The 25,968-nt window shown below is 37.6% G+C and overlaps 1 protein-coding gene across 2 annotated transcripts in view; it reads right to left on the bottom strand.

The window, feature by feature from the left end:
- Window positions 1–25,698, bottom strand: part of GBE1 (1,4-alpha-glucan branching enzyme 1) — a 267,247-nt gene extending 241,549 nt beyond the window's left edge. Inside the window, exon 1 of one of the 2 annotated variants that reach the window (XM_047099391.1) lies at window positions 25,395–25,698. In XM_047099391.1, the coding sequence (XP_046955347.1) occupies window positions 25,395–25,528 (134 nt within the window). In that variant the 5' untranslated portion in view covers window positions 25,529–25,698. The remainder of the gene's footprint in view (window positions 1–25,394) is intronic. The other variant, XM_047099389.1, reaches the window with a different exon arrangement.
- Between the last annotated feature and the right edge of the window lie 270 nt (window positions 25,699–25,968).

Below are 25,968 nucleotides of genomic sequence, written 5' to 3'. Positions count from 1 at the left end.
ATCTGAGCCTTATTCAATTTATCTTCCTATGTCATTTCTTAGTACTCTGCTCCTAGCTCACTGTGTCCCAAACAGACTGTTCTACTTACAGTTTCGTAAACACTTCAGGCAAACCCCTAAGGGTTTTTGCACTGGCTGGTTCCTCTGTCTAGATCATCCGTCCACCCAACATCTACATAACTAATTCCCCTTCACATCTTTGCACAAACACCAGATTCTCAGCAGCTTCCACCTTAAAAAAAAAAAAAAAAAAAAAAAAGCCTATTTAAAACTGCTGCTCTGGGGGCACCTGGGTGGCTAGGTCCATCTGATTCGTGATTTCGATTCAGGTCCTGATGTCACAGTCATGAGATTGAGCCCTGTGTCAGTCAGGCTCTGTGTTGAGCATGGACCCTGCTTAAAATTCTTTCTCTCTTTCTCTTTGTTTCTCTCTCTCTCTCTCTCTCTCTCTCTCAGCACCTGGGTGGCTCAGTCAGTTAAACGTCCAACTTCAGCTCAGGTTATGATCTCACTGTTCGTGAGTTGAAGCCTGGTGTTCGGGCTCTGTGCTGACAGCTCAGAGCCTGGAGCCTGCTTTGGATTCTGGTCTCCCTCTCTTTCTGTCCTTCTCCAGCTCGTACTATCTCTCTCTGCCTCTCAAAAAATGAGTAAATGTTAAAAAAAATTAAAAAAAAAAAGATTCTCTCTCTCTCACTTTCTTTCTCCCTGCCCCTCCCCCAGTTGTGCATGTGCACACTCTTTCCTTCAAAAAATAATAAAACAAACCTGTTGCTCCATTCCCATGTTGCTTATACTTTTCTGTGTTTTCTTTTTGCCATAGCATTTATCATCCAATATTTGTTGTTTATTGTATATCATCTGTCTCCTCCAGCCATAAAGTAAGCACCTTAAATGTACAGATTTTAGTCTGTTTTGTTCACTAACAGTACCTAGCCTACAGTAGACACTAAATAAATTACTGAAATGAATTCTGTTTCTTTACATAAACAAAGGGTGGGTGTTAGACAGATTTGACTCTCTTACCTAGTCATCTGTTTCTCCAGTCATCTGTTATGTTACTAAATATAAATAAGATTTTATGTAAGAGTATTAAGTATAATCAATTTTTAAAAACCTTGAGGATGGAAACTCTAGTTTATTTATAAAGTTTTCCAATTTAGGGGCATCTGGGTGGCTCAGCTGGTTAAGTACCCAGCTCTTGATTTTGGCTCAGGTCATGATCTCATGGTTCCTGAGACCAAACCCCAAGTAGGGCTCTGCACTGAAAAGCACAGAGCCTACTTGGGATTCTCTCTCTCCCTCTCTCTCTGCTTCTCCCCCACTTGCACACACACATACTCTTTCTCTTAAAATAAATAAATAAACTCAACAAAAAAGTTTTCCAATTTAACTTATTCTTATTTTAACATACAAGTCATTCAACTCCAGAGTTATACTTTTAAATAGGACATTGATTTTTATATATGAGTGGATGCATGTGTAAAATAAATACATAAAATTCCATGAATTAATTTTCCAGCTAACAATAAAAAATAATCACTATTCAAAGACAAAGCTCAAGTCAAAAAGCTATAGAACTCCGTAAGTTTCAGAAGTTTGATACTGTGTAAGTTGTTTAAAGTGAGTGCCCTCTTTTCAAATTAATATGGAATTCTTTATTTTTCTATGTTTAATTAACATCAGTCATTTGGGGAAAGGGGAAAATTTCATAGACTCAGAAGTGTTGAGCCAATATTTGAACACTGTATTAAGTTAAATTTTGCAGGATTACCAGTTTAAAGCACAGAGTTTATCATCTACCACCTGGCATGTGTGAGTCTTACTAAGGCATCTAGACTGCTTGCTACTCCATGCTAATCAGATTCAAAAAGTATGATGTTTTTACTGTACCAGCCAAGATGATGTTTTCTAGATATCCAAGTGATTAAAATCATTAGTCTGGGTTCTTCAGAGACACAGAACCAATAGGAGATATATAGGTATTTATTAAAGACATTTATTGTAAGGAATTGGTTCCTGTGGTATACAGACTGAAAAGTCCCAAGATCTACAGGGGATAAGCAGAGAACCAGGAAGCCAATGGTTCTTCCAGTTCAAGTCTGAAGGCCTGAGAACCAAGAGAGCTGTTGGTGTAGTTCCAATCAGGGTTCAGAGGCCTGAGAACCAGAAGAGCTCATGGTGTAAGTTTTGGTCCAAGTCCAAGTCTGAAAGCTGTAGAAGACTATGTTTCAGCTCAAAGACAGGCAGAGAGAGAGAGAATTCTCCCTTATTCCATGTATTTTTGTTCTATTCAGGCTTTCAACAGATTGGATTAGGCCCATCAACATTGGGGATGGCAGCTGGCTTTTACTCAGTGTACCAATTCAAATGTTAATTTTATCCAGAATGTCCCTCACAGACACATATAGAGTAATATTTAACTTAATATATGGGCACCCTGTGGTCCAGCTGACACATAAAATCAACCACCATAACATCACTATGAACCATATTATGACAGAGATCAAGAAAATGGTCATTGCCGTATCCTAAAAATGGGAAGGTTTTTCAGCTCTCCCTGCATGTTGAAGGCCATCTGTCTGTGATTGTCCTTACTAACCAGCATAGAGAAAAACAACACCGCCACCAGATCAAGTGCTGTGTACCAAGGACTGTACTGATACTATATTTTAGAAAGCAAAACAACTGGAGCCACTCTAATTAGATTTACTTTAGTCCACAGTTGTTCACTGAGATCATCCATAAAATCAGCAAACCGAAAGGGAACGTTATAGGAATCCTGTATCTTTGCTGTATAATTCAAGTCTCTGAAAGTGACCCTACTTGCTGCAATGTTTCCAGGGATGTATTATGATTAGAATTTCCTTTTTTGTTAGTGAGGGGCAGTTCTAGAGGCTTCCACTTGGTCCTTCCTAAATAGTCCTCACACCACAAGTGGTCAGTGTGAAAATTGTGTCAATTCCCTAGCCTGTTGCAACAATGTACTCAGGAAACTGGAAACTAACTAAAGGATTTGTCTGGCAAGCCATTTGGACCCACAGTGATGAAAATCACATGACCTACAGAAGTCTCAATTCTGATATGCCACTGTGGCATTTACAACCCCAGGATTAATCCAGGTTCTGTTTTTGTTAATTCTCAAAAGTCTGGGCTTTTTCCTGAAAAATAGCAGGTCTCCTTGGGAAAATCCTGAAAGACTTAAAATGCATATATATATATATATATATACATATATATATATATATATATGCGCACACACACACACATATATGTATGTATGTATTTTATATCTATCTTTTATATCTTATGTCCTTTCTCAAGGGAAATAAGCCTCTCTTTTAATCAAATGGCTCTAAGAGAAGCTGTTCTTCATATTTCAGTGACACAGGTCAGGTTTCTACTCAACATACTTAGAATTTCCCCAATTATATAGATCAGGTAAAAATTTAGGAATCCACCAATGTATCCTATTTGTAAGGATGCTATGATCTATTAGCCACACCACATACTCTACATTTCAAAATAATGACTGCCACTCTACACTTGAAGCTCCTTATGGCAATTATAATTACTTAATCAATGAAGCCTACACACTCTCAAAGCATTTTGCTACCAGATCCCATAATCCTCAGTAAAATCAATGAGTCTAATTCAATGGCAGCATATCTTAATAATATTTCCAAGCCTTTAGCTACTACCAGATATCTGTTCCCCTCACCACTACACTTTTAAATTATTAATCAAAGTTGTGCCCTCATCGAGGGGAGAGTGACATGGTGGATGAGACTGTACATGATTATTCTACCATTCCCATCTTCCCATGCCTCTCTTCTCCTTCACAGCATAGAATGTTTAGGCACCTTAATCTTATTATATGTTAGCTGTTGCTGAGCTCAAGTTCTAGTCAAATAATCAAGCCAACTGTTGGAGCCATTAAACTAAATCCACATTAAATCCAGATTCTTATTAAGAATACTCATATAAATTTGGCTCAATCTGAATATACTCTTATCACTATGTTCCATCCTCCTTAGTCTACTTTTCTTAGAATTCAACCCAGTACACTATTTCCACATTGCTGCAGACATAAATTAGCTTGCTACCTAAAATGCCAATCATTCTTATAAAAGGCTAGGAACTGACTCAGCTATGGGCCTAAAGGAATTGAGAGGCATGCAGGTATCTTGAGAAGAACAGTATTCTTTTCTCTATGGAAGCAAAAATGGTCTCCATACCTCTAGTTTATTCACATTGATTTTAATACTTGGAAATCTTTTGAATCAGTATTTTTTTTTCCCATTTACACTAACACCACCCCAATCTAAGCTTCCATAATCACTCACCTAGAATGCAATTTCCTCCTAAAAAATGTAATTGAAAATGTAATTGTTACATACCATTCAGCCAAAGAGACTATAATAAAAACATAAAGACACTAAAAGGTTATAAGCAGACTTACTACTTTTTTTTTAAGTTTTTTTTTTTTTTGTAACATTTATTTATTTTTGAGAGACAGAGAGAGACAGAGCGTGAGCAGGGAAAGGCACAGGCAGAAGGGGAGACACAAAATCTGAAGCAGGCTCCAGGCTCTGAGCTGTCAGCACAGAGCCCGACAGGAGGGCTCGAACTCACGAACCGTGAGATCATGACCTGAGCTGAAGTCAGATACATAACTGACTGATCCATCCAGGCGCCCCTAGAAAAAAACCATTCTTGTAGATATAAGATGGGAAGTGATAAGTATAAACAGGAAGACAAGTTCCAAATTTGGTCAGACATTGATGGTGGTTTATACCAGAGTGTTAGCACTAGCGATGTAGAGATGGAAAACAATGGTGAGATTCAGTAGGAAGTAAATGAACTGGTTGGGGGAGGGGCAGAGAGGAAAGAGAGGAATCAATAGATTTTTACTGAGTAGATATATAGTATCATTTACTAAAAAGAGAGAGATGGTCATCACCAAGTATGACTCAGAGAAAAGATCTGAGTAGAAATAGAAAGCTTGAAGTAAATGAATATACACATTAAAGCAATACTACAAAAAAGTGTGATTTGTGGACCAATGCTGAGCTGCCAACTGGGTATTACTGGTCCATGATGAAATAAGCAGCGAACTTTTATAGCAATTGTAGAAAGTATTTTCGTATCTTTCAAGTGTAATTTAAAAACTGAGGCTTTTATTTTAAAGTTAATTTTTCTAATAACTTTTGTTGAATTTATGAAGGCTCTATTAAGTTAGAAAATCTTTAAAAATAAAAGAAGACATCCTTTTTCATAGGTTGGAAATCACTGATTTAAAGCTATGGTAGTGGATGCATTCACTTAAGGAAATAAATCTAGGAAAAAAAAAAACTCTAACTTTTAGGGATTGGGGATGGTTATGTATTTTGTCCTTGTTGCCCTCATCAGCTTACAGCATCATAAAAAAAAATGGTATACCCTGGAACGCAATTCCTAACATCCCTTTATCATCCATATCTCCTTATCACCATCAATAATATTTACTGAGCATTAACTTCTTGCCAGGCAGTCTTTATATGGATTATTTCATTTAATCCTCACTAAATCTCAGCAAAGCTAGTATTATTACCCCTATGTCATAGAGTCAAAAATTAAGGGCTAGGGACATTAAGTAACTTGCCATGTCACTTAACTAATACATCAGGAAGCTAGGATTGGCGTTAGCTAGCTCATACTCCCTATTTTCAATTCTAAACTTTATCTTGCGGACTTTGGTTTGTTACTGCAGCAATTCACTTTGTTACAGTTGGGTCTATGTTTACTAGGAAGAGTAATCAGAACTTTGGTAGTCTCCAACAGGTAATGGCATAGTTCGTGATTGCTTTGTTTGGGGTTTTTGTCTGTATTGTTTTGGCTTTTCTTAAGGGTCAGCATTACAGAAAGGTGGACACCAGTTTAAAATCAAAACAAAACTTGGGGCACCTGGGTGGCTCAGTCGGTTGGGCATCCGACTTCAGCTCAGGTCATGATATCGCAGTTCGTGGGTTCGAGCCCTGCATTGGGCTCTGTACTGACAGCTCAGAGCCTGGAGCCTGGTTCATCTTCTCTCTCTGCCCCTCCCCCACTCATTCTCTCTCTCTCTCTCTCTCTCTCATTCTCTCTCTCTCTCTCTCTCTCTCTCTCTCTCTGAAAAATAAATAAGCATTAAAAAAAATTAACAAAACAAAAATGCTCCCTGGCTGAAAGTCTCATAAATTCTCAAATGGCTGATCTTGAATCAGCCTGCAAACACCATCATTTAAAAGTATATAATATATAAGAGCATAATATTAAGTTATTGTCAGCTATTATCACTTTACCTCTAATTGGCTGATCAGCCAGAATATCAACTAAAGGTCACAGAACAGAAACAGAACCGAGGGAAAGCAAACAGTAGGAAAGGGAACAGAAAAAAAAGACTCAGTTATCACAATGAGATGTCTAATATGTAATGAATGCATGTGTGTCTCTGAAATTACGAATTAGCTTTTATTAAGATACTGAAATTATACTGTAGGGTCTGCACCCTTCATCTATGCATCTACTCGAGAAGCAAATACTTCCCTAATATACTCAAAAACATACACCGATTCTACTATCCTGCACTACACAGAAACATCAAAATAAAACACCAAGAAATCTAGTATAAATTATTTGCATCCTTTCCTTTTTTATAAGTTAAATGTGCCTGGGGCGCCTGGGTGGCTTAGTCAGTTAAGCATCCGACTTCGGCTCAGGTCATGATCTCACAGTTCATGGGTTCGAGCCCCATGTCGGGTTCTGTGCTGACAGTTCAGAGCCTGGAGCCTGCATTGGATTCTGTGTCTCCCCCTCTGTTCCTCCTCTGCTCACACTCTGTCTCTCTCTCTCAAAAATAAATAAAATATTAAAAAAAATAAGTTAAATGTGCCTGCAGATTTGTAATGACTAGGCAAGGAGGAAAGTGAAAAGAAATGGTTTAAGGTGGTGTCAAAAACATTAAAATGAATGCTTAATTATTTGTATGACAACCAGTTGTATCTGTTTAGTCCAGAGTCAGCACTATATTTATTGTTACTTTTTGTAAGAAAATCTAAAATGCAGTAAACGCTCTTAAAATATCTTTTCCTTCTAGATCTTACATAGACTTCATTTACAATGTTCTTATTTTTCTCCAAAAGAATTTCATTATAATTATTTCAACCTAAGGAAATAAATAGCTAACCTATTCCTTCCCAGTCTACTCAATGAATGAATTACATCTGCCTATAACCAAGCCTCTGCCTCGCTTCCCAGGAACCCTGAACATTTAATAGTCCCAGTCTTTCCAATTTGAAGGTAACAAATTTGGGGAGACTTGCACTATTCCTTTTTTGCCTTTCACAGTATATAAAATCAACGCCCCCCCCAAATCTACCACTCCCTAATTTCAATCATGTAGACTTCATTATTAAAAATGATTATCAAATGATCAACAGCTGCCTTAGAAAATTACAATGAGCTTCTGCTGTATTGCCAAAGAGTGCTGGACACATACATACACACACACACATTATTTAAAATCTAAAAACCGACTGTACCCAAAAGATTCCATCCCAAACACTAAGAGCTAGAAAATCTTAGGGAGTTGTTATGGACTGCATGCTTATGTGCCCCTAATATTCATACACTGAAATCCTAACCCCTGTGATGGTAGTAGAAGATGGGGTGTTTGGAAGGTCCTGACAGTGAAGCCCTCTTGAATGGCAGTGCCCTTATAAAAACAGATTGGAGAGAGCTCACTGATTTTCTCTCTTCTCTCTTCCAAATAAGGATACAAGGAGAAGACTGACATCTGCAAACCAGGAAGAGTGTCCTTACCAAACACTCCATCTGCCAATGCCTGAATCTCAGACTTCTCAGCCTCCAGGACTTTGAGAAATAAATTTCTGTTGTTTAAGCCACTTTGGTGTTCTGTTATAGCAGTCCAAACAGACTAAAAGAAGAACCTATCAGCCAAACCTGTCAGTCACTAAACAGAGGTATAGGCCTCTAATTGTTCAGCCAAAAGATTGTGTCTTTCTTACACACACGCACACACACACACACACACACACACACACACGGATGGGGTGCGGAGGGAATGCCAAGAGACCCAGATTTAGAAAGTTAAGGGAAAAAAGAAAAGAAAAGAAAAGAAAAAAGATCATGGAGCACCCGATCTATTTGTGGCTCAACCAGGATTTTACTCTTCCTGAGGTTACAAATGAACCTAATTAAAAAATAAGGTAAAATAAAATAAAACCACAATGTAATTAATAAATAACAATTAACAATACATCTGAAAACATCTGTATGTTTCAGTACACCATATGAAAACATCTCTTCATGTCATAAAATATTAAGTACCTAAAATTTGAGTATTTATCACTGTATTTTCAGCCTGAACTTTCCATTAATGCCAAAATGGAAAAATAGTTGTTAATAATAGATAATATTGAGTAGTGTCATAAGCTTGAGAATGATTTCATTCAAGAAAACATTTTTTTTTTTTTTTTTGGCCAAAGAAAAAGTACTCAGACCTGGAGTGAATCACGAGGTGACAGAGCCTCCGTTGTATTTTAAAGTGTAAATTCTGTTTTAAGCTTTTCCACTCTACTTGAGAAAGAGCAACGACAAAATTCCCAAATGTCAACACAGATGGAAGTTGAGAGGCACAGCAATGAAATTTAAAATGCAAACTATAACCCAAAAAAAGAAGTACTGTTTCTTTCTCCTTTTTAACACTATGATTACTATCCCCAAAGAGAAGAAACTCCCCATTTTCTGCCACATTTTGACACAGATATCAGCACAATGAATAGGAAAACCTTTATTTCCACTCGGATGAGACATGAAATAAAAGCCATTTATACACGCAAACACATACACACACATATGATATGTATCTACATACAATGTTAAATACATATTTCTAGCATAGCAGAGTTCAAATGTTAGTTTAGGCTGAGGTCTTTATATATATAATAATATAATATATAATATATATATACAATCACTTGAAAAACTTGATATTGTAATAGATATTTCAAAATCTACCCTGATATAAGCCAGAATGGCTAATGATAAGAGAAAAAAAAAAAAAAGGCTTTCTCTTGGATACTTCTGTTTACCAGACTTGCCCCATTAAAAACCTAAATCTCTCTAGAGTATTATTACTGAAATCAAACCCAAAAGCACCTTCAAGAGCCCCAACTTACAATGCTCTTTTATCACAAGCCAAAATCAAGCCTAAATCATGATCATTTGGGATGGCAATCGAGATAATTTGTTTCACTCACTTTTAAGAGACCTTAAGAGGAATTTGCTACCTATGAAATGAACCTGAATGCCCCCACCTTTTTTTTACATCAGTGAAACAGCCTCTTATTCTAGTGTTAATACTATTGTTTGAGAACGTTTTGTGAATGACTTTAAAAGTTCAGGTAGAAATAAATAAATAAATGTATGTATGTATGTATGTTTAGGTGGAAAGTTAAAATTCTATTCATTAAGAAAACAAAGTCTAGTTTGCAATCTAACACAAGTTTGAAACAAAAATAAAAAAATAGGCATGTTTTGTCCTTAGTATTAAAGCGAAATAATATTTTTGTAAGCCAAAATAATATCAACAAATAGAAGGGTTACACATCCCAGCATTTGCTATGCCGTAAAAAAGAAGACATTCCTAGGAAATCTATATAAAATTTCAACAGTGAAGGTGAATGAAGCCAGCAAGGATGGAAATTACTACTGGCCTGGCTGGAAAAGCATGTTGGGCCTGAGGCGAAAGAAGTTTTTTAAATAGGAGAATGTTCTGAAATAGAAAGCATGTTAAATAGAATTGCCTGAGGACTGTTAGGAAATGAAAAATTACACTAACTGCATTGGGAACAGCAACCTGATAAAAGCACAATGCACAAATTACAATCTTCTTCACGAGTAGTATTAGACGTGAGAAAGGTTAAGCTGTATGTGAGAGAGGTTTTCCCCACCACAGGCCACTACATGATAGAAGAATTATTTTCAAGCGTTTCTAGGGACCCTTCAACAACTATAGCAATAAATATTTCTAGATTTCTAATATTACAGAACAAGCTGGACCAGACCCCCAGTCAATATCAACTTGCAAAGCACCCCCTGAGTAAAAACCTCTATTCCATGCTCTGTGGAAAACACCTAAAAGACAATAATGTCTAAATATATTCTTCTCTTCTTAAATTCAAAACACACAGGCAGCATCCCAGGGATGCACAGTGAGTCAGCATGTACTGAGCAGCTATAATGTGGAGAAAACAGTAGTAAAGAGAGAAGGAAAATAACATTCCATGGGAAGAATCTGCTTGGTACTTCATGACGACAAATACTTTTATAAATGGTAATGATTTTTATTGTTGCAAGGGTAACTATTAAGTATGCAAAGAGAGTAAGAGCAAAATAAAAAGTATAAATACTGAAGAAACTACTGTATAGAGGAAATAAGAAAAGCAAGTCATGAAGAAAAGGGCATGAAACACAAAACACTCATGTTCGTGCATGCACACACACCCACAATACTGTCAATAGCTCCAAGAGTGATCAAGGAACAAGCTTTCCAACCTTTCTCTCTTACAAGCAGAGGACCAACTCTGGAATAATGCAAGTCATAATGAGTCACTGCAAAAAGCAAGATTCTTAGGACAACAAAGTTAGGAACAGCTGTCATAGGCTGAGTCAAAGTAAGGCTGGCACATCCCGAAAGGTCTAGGACCGTTACAGCACAGAGGAGCCACCTAATCTCACTTTATCAAGAAGGGCCAGATTTACTTTGGCTGTTTATTTTGTTTTGTTTGTTTTGCTTTATGGGATAGATGTACTTCATTCAGCAAATAAAAATTATATAAATAAGAATCACCTAAATGAAAAGGGCAATATGGACTAGCCATGTCAAATAACTTGTGGAAAACCTGACTACCTAGTAGATCCCAATTAATTAAGTACATGACATATCTCTATGTTTATATTTATGATATCATCCATTTATATTTCTGTTTAAGTATTAGTTATTTTAAAACGTCACCAGTCAATAATTGCTGACTCTCAAGACACCTGGGTGGCTCAGTCGATTGAGTGTCTGACTTTGGTTCGGGTCATGATCTTTCAGTTTGTGAGTTCAAGTCCCACGTTAGTCTTTGTACTGACAGCTCAGAGCCTGGAGCCTACTTCAGATTCTGTGTCACTCTCTCTCTCTGCCCCTCCCCTGCTCGTGCTCTCGATCTCTCAAAAATAAATAAACATAAAAAAAATTTAATAATTGCTGACTCTCTCTTAAGCAAAATCAGAATCACTATGGGAATACTTCCCTCTTTTATCAACAACACAGAGCTGACTGAACCTCTCTCTCTTCTTAATCTTTCCTTTCCATTATTTTTATCAGTCATACCAATTCTTTCCATAAAAACTCTTCTTCCAAATGTATAATCTAAACTTGCACTCTAATATGTTAGCCACTAGCCATACGTGGCTATGGGACACTTGAAAGCTGTGAGTGCAAAATATAATCAGATTCCAAAGACTTGGTATGGACAGCACATGTAAAATATCTCATCAGTAATTTTTTTTAATGTTTATTTATTTATTTTGAGAGAGCAAGTGGGGGAGGGGAAGAGAGAGAGGGAGAGAGAGAATCCCAAGCAGGTTCCGTGCTGTGAACCCATGCACAGAGCCCAATGTGGGGCTCAAACTCACAAACCGTGAGATCACGACCTGAGCCGAAATCAAGAGTTGGACACTTAACCAACTGAGCAACTCACGTGCCCCTCTTATCACTAACTTTTAAACTATATGTGGAAACTATAATATTTTGAATACACTGGGTTAAAAATATATATTCCAAAAATTCATTTTTATCTGTTTCTATTTATCTTTTCCCATGTGGCCACTAGAAATTTTGAAATTACATATGTGGCTTATATTATATTTCTACAGAGTAGTGCTAATCTAGGTGAGACACTTAGGGTGTGATCAGGTGGAGAAACTCAGCATTCCTGTGCATTTCTGAGACCTTCCTGACTGGGTGACACTCATCAAAATGCTCCCCTGACTCATTCAGGAATGGATGCCCTTAGCTTACTTAAGAATTGCTTCATTGCCTCTAAAAATAGTCCACAATCCCTTCCAAAATGGGCTTATCTGTTAAAGAAACATGCTGATGTGTTATCAAATACGATTTATAAACCATTTTAGAGGCTTCAGTTCTTACACAAGATGGCAACTCTTACACAAGCATATTTTGCAACTGAGCCATTTTTGCAAGTAAACTTTCACTTAAAAGCAATAAAAGCTGTGTAGCAGTCATATAACTTCATCATAGTTTTAATGTGGATTCATGTTTTAGCGACCACATTCTGTGACTCCTTCCAAAAATAGCTCAAACTTTGTCCACATTCATTAAGACTCAATCCTTCTTTTATAGAGGAATAATTTTAAGAATTTCAGGCAATTGAAATGAACCTCTTTGTGGTATATACTCCACTTCCTTAACAGAACAGGATATGCTTTCATCTGTCTTATACTGAATTTTATGCACAAGTATCTACTATAACTGCATTTATTTGTTCATGTCCCCAGTTAGAACTCCTGTCAGGTAGGAAGCCTACCTTACTCATAATAGTTCTACTATCACATAGAGAAATGCCTGGGACAATGAGGAGGTCAGAAATAGATTTGTTAAACAAATTAATGAAATAGCCTATGACTCAGATGCTTATGTATACCCTGGAACACTAGTGTGGCGAATAATTTTCTCTATGTAGTCCTCTTTTATATCTTATCCTGAAGACCTATATGCAGCATTGAAACTCACAATGCAAATATGAGAAAAAGTAACTTTGATAATGATAAAACTCCTTTTACCAACAGTAAATAGAAAAATCATTGTGACATTTAAAAATTAAATAATCTGGGGGCGCCTGGGTGGCTCAGTCGGTTGGGCGGCTGACTTCTGCTCAGGTCATGATCTCTCGGTCCGTGAATTCGAGCCCCGCGTTGGGCTCTGTGCTGACAGCTCAGAGCCTGGAGCCTGTTTCGGATTCTGTGTCTCCCTCTCTCTGACTCTCCCCTGTTCATGCTCTGTCTCTCTCTGTCTCAAAAATAAATAAACGTTAAAAAAAAAATTAAAAAAAATTAAATAATCTGGTTAACTATATTAGTGTATATGGATCACTTATTTTCAAATAATTAGAAAATATAACTTAAATATTTATAGAATAAAATTTGGCCCATTATTAACACAGTTTTAAATTGAGTTGGGGCCATGTTGTGCCTTGCTAATCAAAATATCCGTGAAACAGCAGCATCAGTACCTCCTGGGAGCTTCTTAGAAATACAGATCTCAGACTCAATACACATAAAATTATGTATACATAAATTGTAATAATTATTATTGTGATGGTGATAATTTATCAGTAGAGCTGGCAGAAGTCTCTTTCAGATGTTCAGTGCCTCATATTCGTCATAGTGAGTAATCAGTGTAGAATGAACAAATCCTCAAAAGTTCCACTTTACTTTTCTGTTTAAAGATGGGTAAATTTTTAGCTATCTTACTCAAATTTCACAAATTTTGCCAAATAAACGTACTAATAACTTTCATCTCTCAACATCTAAGCAATTTCTGTCTCGAAATTGACATGCTCTGATTTCTATTATACTAATAGCACAATGAATCTGACAAACATCAAAGTAAATATTAAGATTGAAATAAACCAAAGGGTAATTTCAGTTAGATAAAAAGTCACTAATCTTAGGAAATATTAACATTACCTTACTTAAGATTTAACATATTCATTCCTAGAAGTAAGAGCATAACAAAATGGTTTTGAAGATTTGCTTATTTAAGTCAAGAAAATAAAATGAATGAAACTTATTTTTAAAAGCAATATTTTTTTATAATATTGAACTGAACAATATGTGGTACTGACAAGCAAGTGGGTTCTAAGTGTAAGACATGAAATAAGAACCTTAAAAAGTCAAATTAAAATTACAAATTCAGTCTATATGTTTAAGATATAAATTAAGAAATGTTATGCCATAAGAGAAAAAATACGAAAATTAAATATTGAAAAAACTGCAACACAAGATGACAAGTGTCATCATTCATATATTTCAGTGAGACCTAACTAAAACACCAATTTATTTTGCTCAGGTGGCTCTTCAATACAAGTCTGTCAGTTCATGATCTTAAAAAAGAACCAAATATCCATAGGCAATAAAATATACATTTCTGGTTGAAATCCAAAATGGCAAAGATACCATGGAGAGTAGTTTGGCAAGTTCTTAGAAAAATGCGCATACACGTGCCATATGACCCAGCATTCACGCTCATAGGCATTTCTCTCAGAAAAGTAAAATCCACATGTAAATATTAATACCTTAACTTCATGAAAATATTTTTAATAGCCAAAACTATTGGAAATAATCCATATGTCCTTCAACAGGTGTACACACTATGGAACATACATACCATACTACAACATACATACAGTGGAATACCATTCAGTGACAAAAAGAAACTATGGATCTGTGCAACTTGGGACAGATCTTAAGGGCATTATGCTGAGTGGAGGAAAAAAAAAAAAAAGCCAATCTCCAAAGATTACAAAGTATATGGTTTAAGTTTCAAATCATTCTACAAATGAAAAAGTAAATGTTATAGAGATGGAAAACAAACCACTGGTTACCAAAGGTTAGGGATGAGCAGGAAGACAGACAGCAGGAGTATAAAAGAACAGTTAGTTCCATTTTGTCCATGGATGGACTAGATCCATATCTTCATAATGAAAGTGGTTACATTAACATGTACTAGTGATAAAATTGCAAAGAAGTGGATACACACAAATAAGCGCATGTAACAAAAAACTCATGAAATCTGAATGAGGTCTGTAGATTATATCAATGTTCACTTCCTGGTTTTGTTTGTTTTTAATTTTTATGTTTTATATATTTTTTGAGAACAAGAGAGGCACAGCACTAACGGGTGAGGGGCAGAGAGAGAGGGAGACACAGAATCCAAAACAGGCTCCAGGCTCTGAGCCATCAGTACAAAGCCCAGCACAGGGCTCGAATTCACAGACTGTGAGATCAGGACCTGAGCCGAAGTTGGACGCTTAACCGACTGAGCCACCCAGGTGCCCCAACTTCCTGGTTTTGATACTGTAATATAGTTATGCAAGAATACTAACACAGGGGCAAGCTTGAGAAAGGAGCCTTCTTTGAACTACTTTGCAACTTCCTATGAGTCTATAATTATTTTAAAATATTTCTTTTTTAAATTCAGTCTAGTACAATTTGCAGTTATCTAAATTCACTCGATTTTTAAATATCCTCTAACCTTTCTTTCCTTTTTTTTTTTTTTTTTTTTAGGCTCATTGTTTTTTGTTTGTTTTTCATGTCTTCTAACTTCAAAGGTACTTTGGACCTGCCACAACAAAACTTATTTTAACACCCTTGTTTCTATGTATTTCCTGCTTATGTGTTATACTTGTGAGTAGAAATTTACCTAATACCACATGGATAGCATATAGTTTTCAATTACGGGCAACTTAGGGAAGTGAAGCAAAAAGAGTTAGTTTCGTTACATTCATATCTCTAGCAAGCACAATTTTAAAGAACAACCATAATATTACCAACAGGAAAATGAAAGACTCCATGTGTAAACAACAACAGCGTACAAATAACAAAAGTATCAGGGATTTTTAATGCAGAAATATAAGAGCTGGAAAAAAACATGGAAATGACAAATGAACTCATTTGTGAACTTCCAGAATTCTGAGATAATAACCAGTCCTCTTGAGAGAACACTGTAAAACAATTAAAAAACAATAGTAATTCAGACATTAGTTACTCATGATCTACAAATAATAGTACAGAAAAAGCATAGATACTAGGCCTATAACCTCTTAGGAGAGAAAGTTAATATGACTCTGGACACAGCAATGGTCTTCTATTCTGACAACAAAGAGGAATCACAATCGCTCTTTAGTCCTATTACCAAAGACAAAACCCTAACCTTGCCTATGATGATAAAATCCTATATTTATATGAAAAGTCCATGCTAAGTATGTTGTGAAGAACAACAGTAACAAGCTTTCAAAAGAAAAGCATAGGAAGGTATAAGATTAAAGCCCCATAAACATGCAAGCCGTTAGATAATAAAAGACAATTCATGTTTTAAAGATTGAGCATAAATTGACATCTTTAACTTTGTTTCTAACCTCACCAATACTATATTCTCCAAAAGACTTGAAGATATATCAGATCATTTTGTTTGCCATGTTTCAATGTTTATTTACTTATTTTTGAGAGCAAGAGAGTGTGCATGCATGTGCATGAATGGGTGAGGGGCAAAGAGAGAGGGAAAGGGAGAATCCAAAGCAGTCTCCATGCTGCCAGCACAGAGACCCACACAGGACTCGATCTCATGATTCATGAGATCATGACCTGAGCCATATCAAGAGTCAGACACTTAACTGACTGAGACACCCAGACACTCCATCCAGTCAGATCATTTTTTCATGAGCCCAAGAATATATATATATTATTAGTAATTGATAAACTCATTTCCTCTCAAAATACTCATACTTTTTAAGAGTAAAATATCTGTGAAATTAAAAGGAAAAGATGGTGGTGTTCCCAAGTCTTGAGGCCAGCTGAGGGCACCTAATCAGCTCATCTGGGGCCAGAGTAGTCAAAAGTCTCTACATTCCCCTAAGAAAATAATCCAGAAAAATACAGATCAGGTTTAGAAAAGTGAAAGCCATGACTCAGGGGTTGGTGATATTGAGGACAGCTGTAGACTTTTCTTGGGAGAAATGAAAACACCCGGGTTCTCTTCAGAGGGTTTTATACACAGAGGTGATATTAGGGAACTACAACACAGTCTCATTGGGTCTTTTCATCTTTAGGCAGAAATAGTGTCCTTTTTGGAGCAAAGGACAGAGCTCTGGGATGTCCTGATAGGTGAGGCCAAAGGACTTTTCTCAGGAAGGTGTATAACTAAAAGCCTTGAGTATCTAGGCTCACTTTCAGTCAAGCAAGATCATGGAACAGTTCTGATCAATAATTTGTAAACTGAAAGATGTAGATAAAGTTTATAGGAAAATTAACGTATGCTTGGTTAAAATGGACAGAGTGAGCGGGCATGAACGTGTGGGCCTAGATGCACCCAGCCATCTTCTAAGCATAAGAATATAAAGACTATGTGCTAAAGATAATAGAGCAGAAAGATAAAGGATGGGTCAATGCTAAGGCCCAAACCATTCATCTTCACTTTCTTTGTGAGAAATACAAATTTCTATTTTAATTACGCAGTCTGTGGGATTTTCTGCTAATTGAAAGTATGCTGAGTTTTCTGTTACATAGACCTAAATGCATAACTGGTTTTATTATGTTTCTGTAACAAAGCATGTACCTGTATCATGCAGTTATTCATAATTAAATATAACCTGTGGCTAGTTGTTTATAATTTATGAAAATGAAAATAAATTAGATTGAGGATATTGAGTAACACATGATTTCACTGGTAAAAGAAATATTTAATTCTGACTTGATAAATATTTGGAAAACTTCAAGGTTACCTATATAAGAAGTGTATCTGTTACCTATACCAAGAAGTGTATACTTTGTTTCTGATTATTATATTTTAGATTTCAGACCTACAGCACATACCCAGAGACTATGACTCATTGTAATTTCTGTTCCATGGATCTACCAAGACACCCATGAATATTCCATTTCTCTGTTTTACATATCTCATTGTAAAATCAAACATATTGAAAATAACTGAAATCATCAAATAAAGAGAAAGCACAAGGAAAGATACTGAATTTAAATTTTATTCTTATTAATAGATTATGTTAAGGTTCTACTGAAAAATTCTTTCATTTTCAAGCTTTTAAGCTGCTATTATATATATTTTTTTCTCATTTTCAAAGTTATTCTGCGTATCGGTAAACTTGATATGACCATTCTTCCAGCCATCCAGAGTTCAAGAGGAAGAAAATTCCTACAGTTGTTTGATGCCCAAGAATATGAACAGTTAGCAGTCAGATGAAAGAAGAGAAAAGATGGGAAAGGAAGATCAAAAGAAGGGTGATTCTGAGCCTCTGCAGGCTAGCATTTACCTCTCTCTCTAAAGAAAGCTTTATGCTCATTATATCCTGGAATTATCTTGCCTTCAGCTTAAACAGGCAATTGCATTATTTCCTCTCCAAATGAAGGATCAAAGTTTAAACATATTCCTTTCCTTGTATACTAGATTATGATTAAAATTACCACCTCCTCACCTCATTCACATAATGGCTCTACTGGGAAAAAGAAGGAAGTCCCTAAAGTAAAGATGCCATCCAACAAAATGAAGAGTTGTGGAGAATTTCTGGTCGTATTATTTACCTGATAGTTGATTTCAGGATACAGCATGAAAAAAGCTAGCAATAAGATCTTTTGAAAATAATATCCTAGTGAATATTTAAGATGGAAGGCTATTTTGCTTACGATATTATCATCATCAAATAGCTATCATTTATTTACAGAGGATCTTTAATATACTTGTAGTCCTCAAGACACTCCTAGAAGGTAGGTCCCGTCCATATTTTACAGAAAACGAAATTGAGGTTCACAGAGGTTGATTAATTTGCCCTCAAATTCAAAGCTCTTAGGACACATGAGAGTTCAAGTTCAAGCTTCATCTTGCTCTTATACTTTGCAACACATACACAGCAATATTTTTATATACTTTCCCCTTTTACATATTAGGAAACTAAATTTAGAATCTAAAGTATTCTAATCATTTAAACATCAGAAAACAATCAGGTTTTACAAGTTAGTCACTATAACTTAAACAGTATCAAATAAGATGCAACATAATTGCATAATAAATTAAGGAATGTAGATTGTATAATAATGTATGCTTACTGTGGAGTTTTACATTTTATTCATGTATTTAGTTCCTGTTACTCTAAACACAAAACAGAAATATGCTGCTTTTGGTTGTTAAACACAAAAGAACCCTGGATTCAAAACAGTGGTAAGCATCTACTGATGGGTAGACATCACAAGAAGAGAGATGTACTCGTTAGTAAAAAATAAACTTACTTTAGAAGAAACTGGTAGCAGCAATTCTCTCAAATGAAAACACTTTCATGTTTTCTTTTAATATCTATAAATGTATAATTGAAGTTTAATAAATGCTTTCAAATAACAGCAGTATGGTATTCTTATCAGTCTAAAACTATAGTACATTTCACTGGGACTATATTAAAATCTCGCTGACTAACTAGGGCCAGCTTGGTAGGAGCCGAACGGAATCCTCTAAGAAGTTATCACATCAAGAGTCATTTCCCAGGAGGTGTTACAGCAGGCACCAGAGTCTACCCAAATGCTCCACCAAGTCATTTTAAGGCACTTTGAAAATGAAAAGAGGTCAAAGCCTCTTGCCCATCGCTGTAGAAAATTCAGGAGTAACTCTGGAGTTAGTATAGATCTCAGCTGCAAAGGGCAAATAAATCTACTAGTACAGAAGAGTGAGCCAGATACATCTTGTAATCTTCAGATTTATCCCTGCCTTCTAGAATCACTGACATTTGACTTTCTTCAGAGCCAATAACTTGGCCAGGCACTGAGAAAAAAGTGCACCATGCAGCTATGATATAAAACTTCTATGCTGTGAGAATCAATTTGGTGTGGCTGCTGATACACAAATCCAAAGCACTTTCCAACTCTGATTAGCTACCAGTGTAAAAACTAACTTCATTTCTAACAAAATAGAGATGTTCACTGTAATTGTAATGCTTAGTATACTTGAGGTCACAAAAACCTCTCTTCCCATTCTTAGGCACACAATTTCACATCAGGCTTTCTCAAATTGAATATCCCTTCAGTGATTAAACCTTTAGTCTCTGTGTTGGGGCACCTGGGTGATTCAGTCGGTTAAGCATCTGAGTCTTGATTTTGGCTCAGGTCATGATCTCACAGTTCATGGGATGGAGCCCCAAGATGACAGCGCAGAGCCTGCTTAGGATTCTCTCTCTCCCTCTCTTTCTGCCCACCCCCCCCGCCCCGATCACACGAGCACACGCTCTCTCCAAATAAATAAATTGAAAAAAAAACAAAAACAAAAAACTTTACTCTTTGTGGAAGTATCTAATTCATAATGATTTTCTTCATTTTCCCCAGTTACCTTTAGCTCTTTATTTAAACATGTATTTCCCCTTTCCCCCAGATTGTCATACATAATCCCCTGGTAACTGCTGCTGCTTCTCTCTTTATCCTAGCATTCCCAACAATTTTTAGCTTAAGGTAAGTTGACTGAGACTCACTGGTATAAAAAAGGGAAAAATATGGGGTGCCTGGGTGGTTCAGTTGGTTAAGCATCCAACTTTGGCTCACAGTTTGTGAGTTCAAGCCCTGCATCAGGCTCTGGGCTGACAGCTCGGAGCCTAGAGCCTTCTTCAGATTCTGTGTCTCCTTTCTCTGCCCCTCCCCTGCTTGCACTCCATCTCTCTCTCTCTCACTTTTTCAAAAATAAACATTAATAAAAAAAAAAAACGAAAAAAATAAATAGACGCAGAACACATTCATTTAAATTCTATACTGTTTCCTGTAAGTCAAGTATGTTTCTACAGATTGAGAATAGTAAACAAACAAACAAAAAACAATACAGGAAAAGTGCCCACCCAAGGGAGTCAACAATCTAGTGGGGGTACAAAAGAGCAGAAAGACAACTATATTACAGTGGATGAGCATCTTTAAGATGAGGGTGTTCAAGATGGTAGACAAGAAATGAGGCTCCTTACCTAGCCTGGAAAAAGGTGTAAGGATAGAGTGAAGTCAGGGAAGGTATACCTCTAAGCTGTTTCCAGAGGCACATATAGGAGGATATAAGGCAGAAGCAAAGTATGCATAAAACAGAACAAACAGCATGTACAGCTGGAACCATGTCTAGACCAAAACATTTGGCTTCCAACACAGACTATTCTGGACTACCTCAAACTGATATCCTTTATAAACATGTGTTAAAAGATCTATTTAATGGAATAGAGGGTTATATTAATAAAGAATGTATAAAAGGGTTCACTTATTAATTCATTTCCACTAAACTAAAGGAGTCATTTCTGATAAAGATCAAAAACGTTTCCAGTTCTTAATCTCCTTTGCCAATTATTCAGTGATTTTCCCAGACCCCTAACTTCTTGTGAACACACACAAATGAAAATCTTCAACATTAAAAAGGAGTACATGTGTGAAAAAGATAGCATGTTTTCAATTGATTCTAGTGATATTTTAGTACCCCTTGTGGAATGGCCATCAGACATCTCAGCTGCCTCTCTATCCCTAGGCTCCCTCTGGTAACACAGAACAGAATGAGAAGGAAGGTCCAAAGATGAGGCTCAAAAGGTAGACAGAGACCATATGATATAGAATCTTGCACATCATGAGAAGTCTGTGTTATACCTTAAAAGCTATGGGGGATTGAAAAAAAAATTGAAAAAAGGCAAGAACTATAAGGCTATTTTTGTAAACCAGGCTAGAGAGGCTACTACCACCTTGAGTAGGATGACGGCAGTAGGACTGTAGAGTTGGCATATAGTTGAAAAACAGGAGCCATCATTGATTAGACTTGGAGATAAGAAGAAAGAGAAGGTGAGAATTAAGGTTAAGTTTTAAGTCTTAGGCTTGAGAAGTTAGTAGATAAGGATACCACACACAGGGACAGGGTATAAGGGACAAACGTTTGGATTGAAAAACCCTAGGTTTGGCTTTACGCATGTTGAGTTTTACTTCTAGGACATCAAAATGTAGGTATTTATAAATACGACCAAACACTCATATGAGGACTTTAAGACACAGAACAGATGAACTCAAGGGAAGGGAAGCAAAAATAATATAAAAACGGAGACAGAACACAAAAGACTCAATACAGAGAACAAACAGAGGGCTACTGGAGGGGTTGTGGGAGGGGGGATGGGCTAACTGGGTAAGAGGCATTAAGGAATCTACTCCTGAAATCATTGTTGCACTATATGCTAACTAATTGGGGTGTAAATTAAAAAAATAATAAAATAATAAATAAATAAATAAATAAATAAATAAATAAATAAATATGACCGAGACCAGGAGAGAGACTGGGGGCTGAAGATAGATGTGGGCAGTGTCAGTACATAGATGGAATACATGGATGGAGGAGAATGTTTAAGGAAAGTATATAAAGTAGAAACACATAAAAGGACCTAGGGAAGAGTCCTGAGAATCTCTTGTGTTAAATAATCAGAAAGAGATAGAAGAAAAACCATCAGATGTAATAGAGGAAAAGCAAAAGATTTTCATGTCTTCAAGAAGTGGCCCAAAATGTCCAATGCTAGAGATAAAGAGGAAAGAGGTATCCGCTAAATTAGCAAAAAGTCATTTTTCATGAACTTGTTGTAAAAGGTTCTAGAAAGAAAGATTAATCCCACCTGCAGTACTACTAACCCATGTAAACTTGAGCCAAGCATTTGACCAAATCTTGGGTTCTTCATCTGTAAGACAGGAAAAACAAAATTCTTCCTGCCTCATGGTTTTGTTATCAGGATTAAATTAAAATCTGAAAATACTCTATAAACTTTAAACAGAGGGTATAGATAAGTGTTACTGCAACTGTGTTGATCTTCAAGCTGTTCACAAATGTCACTTTTATGTTTCACACACAAGGCTCAAAAGTCACATTTGACTTACACTGGCCGATCTAATGTATCAGCAGAAGTGACCCACTCATAGACAAAAGCTGTAAGAAAAGGTACATAGTTCAACATGTCCCCTACAGCAAACATTATAGAAGCATGTTTCAAAACGAAGACTTCATCATCCTAAATTCTTGAGTGATTGCCACAAGGAGAGCCTGACTCATGTTAGCATGTAATATTGGCACAATTAAATGCTATTCTTTAAAACACTAAGATTTTGCAATTACACCACTGCAACTAATTGCAGTATAAATGACAGGTGAAAAAAGCAGGAAAGCCAAGAGGAAAATCCCATCTTAGGAGGTAATCAATGAGACATTATAGGGGCTATCACACACACTAATGAACTAATTTTTATTTCATGTAACAGAGTAATTCACTAATCCTCACACTGGATCCAACATTCTTACAGTTACAGAAAAGGTAAACAAGAACAACAAATGTACATAACAGAATTTCTGATGAAGATACTTTGGTTGAGAAAAGATGAGACAGCCCATTAATGAAAAGAAACTGACTGCCCCATCACCATTCCTAAACACTGTTGTTTGTACCCTAAATTTTCTGCACTCCTCAGTAAGTTCTACTTTGCACTTGAATGTTTGACTGATTGTATATTTGTGTTAGGCCAAAGACAAAATGTGCCAGTGGGTTATTAGAAATAAATAGAGAATAGATAAAGTAACCAGAAGCAAACTTCTTGAGGGAAGGATGTTTTATTCTTCAAATGTTAGCAGTAAAAGTTACTACTGCCAAATGCCAAATGACTATTTGATATGCCTAAATGGAACATGTGTGCTGGAAAATGGCAATTACTCCAAACCAGGACCAGAAGTAGAATCCAGGTCAGAGTGAGTCACAAGGGCCCAGTGGACCAGCCTTTTCACCAAGAATAGTGGTTTGCCCCCACTTTTCTTTATTGTGGCCTTTGTCTCTCTCATTAGTTTTGACAAACCATGAAAGAACATCATAACTGCTTCAGTCCCAATGGAGTTGAAGTCAATTACATGACAAGGGATGTTTGTCTGCTGTGATCATTTTTTTTTTTTTTTAAAGGAGGTGGGGGAACAAAACAAAACATTCCAACAACTCTCTCCTAGAAAGGTCTTAAGTGCCATTTACAAAGCATACAAATAAATTAAGTATCATCATCAATAAACACATCAAAAAAGTCTGACCACCATCTCTTTGCTCTAAAATTTTTTGACTATTTCTAAATCAAATTCAAGTTTGAACTATGAAGATGATGCACTCAGTGACTTTGAAAGTATAAACTGTAAATACTGAAAGCAATTTCACAAGGCTGCATAAGGTTCCAATCATCTGATCAACTGAGCGACAGCTCAAGGTGACTACTTTGAGGAGTGCTCATTCTTTAGGGTATACAAGCTCTGGAATGAGATGTTGTATTGAACTTGGTATCTCTTATTTTTTGTTCATAGGGACTCCTTAAGAAACAGTTGCTGGATTGAATGCAGGTAGTAGGTGACAATGCCAAGTCATGAACCTAAGTGGGTTTTTTTTTGTTTTTTGTTTTTTGTTTTTTTCCAAATTCCAAATCAAACCTGTTTCATTACCCCCAACACTGCTTCTTGGCCATAACTAAATGGCTGTTTTCTATTACTTGAAAATTTGACCATGCGTATTCTGTTGCCATGGTAGTTTTTGCCCTGGAGTCTCTCGGCTAAAAGGGCTGAAACCATAAATCACAATGTGCTTATCTCACAAATGAAACTACTATAACTAGTATGACAACTATTTCAATCTTACAAACTATACCTTCGAAGTTGAGCTGCCTACTAGAATTATTATCCCGGCGACTCAATTGTGCTAAACCAATGTACTGTAGGATGTTAGGAGACAAACTGAAGCTAAAGCCCCTAAACGGGCCTCCAGAAGTTTGGCTCTCCTGGCCTTTGTCCCTCTTCGGGGTGGCAATGCCAAACACGGGCAAATTTTGCTGACAAATGTCGCTATAAGTTTCCTCTTCAATGTGGGCCCACGGAGGGTAAATAAAGTGGCCAAGGTAACGTTTCATCTTCTCTGAAAGGAAATATTAACAAGGAGCAAGAGCTGCCTGAGAGAATCGTGGATATAAAATCACAATATTTGCAATGAAATAAACGAAATTGTAAACGCACGATTACACACGCCGAGTGTTACGCACACGCTAATTCACAGTACAACTCTGTTGAATGGAAAGGTCACAAAACCTGCAGTGGCTTTGCCTCCCTCAGTATCCGCACCTGAGGAAACCACTGCTGGGAGCCAAAGCACGTACTCAATGGCGCACACCCGCTGGTTCGAAAGGAAAGGAGAGGGGATGAGGCAAGTTTATTCCGCGCTTCTAAGTCTAGTCCGGGGACCAGAGTTGTCATCAACCCACCACTCCGCAAGACACAGGATGCAGCGAAGTCACCCCGACGCCCACCATACAAAGTGGCTACCCTCCAAGGTCGGGGGCGGGCCAGCGCAGGGCGGGGCGGGGCTGAGAGGCGGGCCCGGAAGGGGGCGGGACCTGCACGCACCCAGCCGAGGGGCGGTTCGACCCCGGAGCCCGCGCTGGGAAGGCAGCCAGTCCCACTCTAAGGAGAGGGGGGGGGGATGGGGAGGGGGAGAGCCCTGAGCGGTATCAGGCGGTACCTGCGCTGGAAGTCCAGGGCGAAGGGCTTCAGGTACGGGTCGAGCTCCAGAAGTCGGGCTAGTTCCGGCACATCCGCCAGGGCTGCAGCCAGCGCCGCCTCGGAGCACTCGCCCCGAGCCACCGGAGCCGCCATCTTCTGCTGCAGCCCGAGTAGCCGAGCCCGAGTGGGTCGATTGGAACCTGAGCGGGAACTGGAGCTCTAGTTGGGAGGAAGGCGGCGAAGGCGGAGTCGGAGGAAGCTGAGGCGAGCTTCGGAGTCCCGGGGCCCTTTATAGCCGGAGAGAACGGCCGCCTGCCTCCCCTCCCTCCCCACCCCCCCGCCCGGCGGGGCGGAGCGGGACCCGTGGTGATTCCCGGACTCTCGTCCGGAGCCGGGGGCGGGGGGGCGGGGGGGCGGCGGCGAGGTAGGGACCCGGCGGCGAGGTAGGCTAGCACCTGAAGGTCGCAGACCTGCCCTTTCCTCCCCAGCCTTTTTCCCCCCCGCGGGACTGAGGCCATCCTGGCAGGCGGGTCCCGAGCCGAGGTAGCTCTGCCTTGCCCTCCCTAACCTCACCCGTATTTGGCCCCAGAGTT

Source organism: Lynx rufus, unplaced genomic scaffold (genome assembly GCF_022079265.1).
Source record: "Lynx rufus isolate CCGP_SWC_20201006 ecotype Redwood Valley unplaced genomic scaffold, mLynRuf1.p SCAF_5, whole genome shotgun sequence".
In the NCBI taxonomy this organism is placed as follows: Eukaryota; Metazoa; Chordata; class Mammalia; order Carnivora; family Felidae; genus Lynx; species Lynx rufus.
This window is presented reverse-complemented; position numbering and strand designations above follow the sequence as displayed.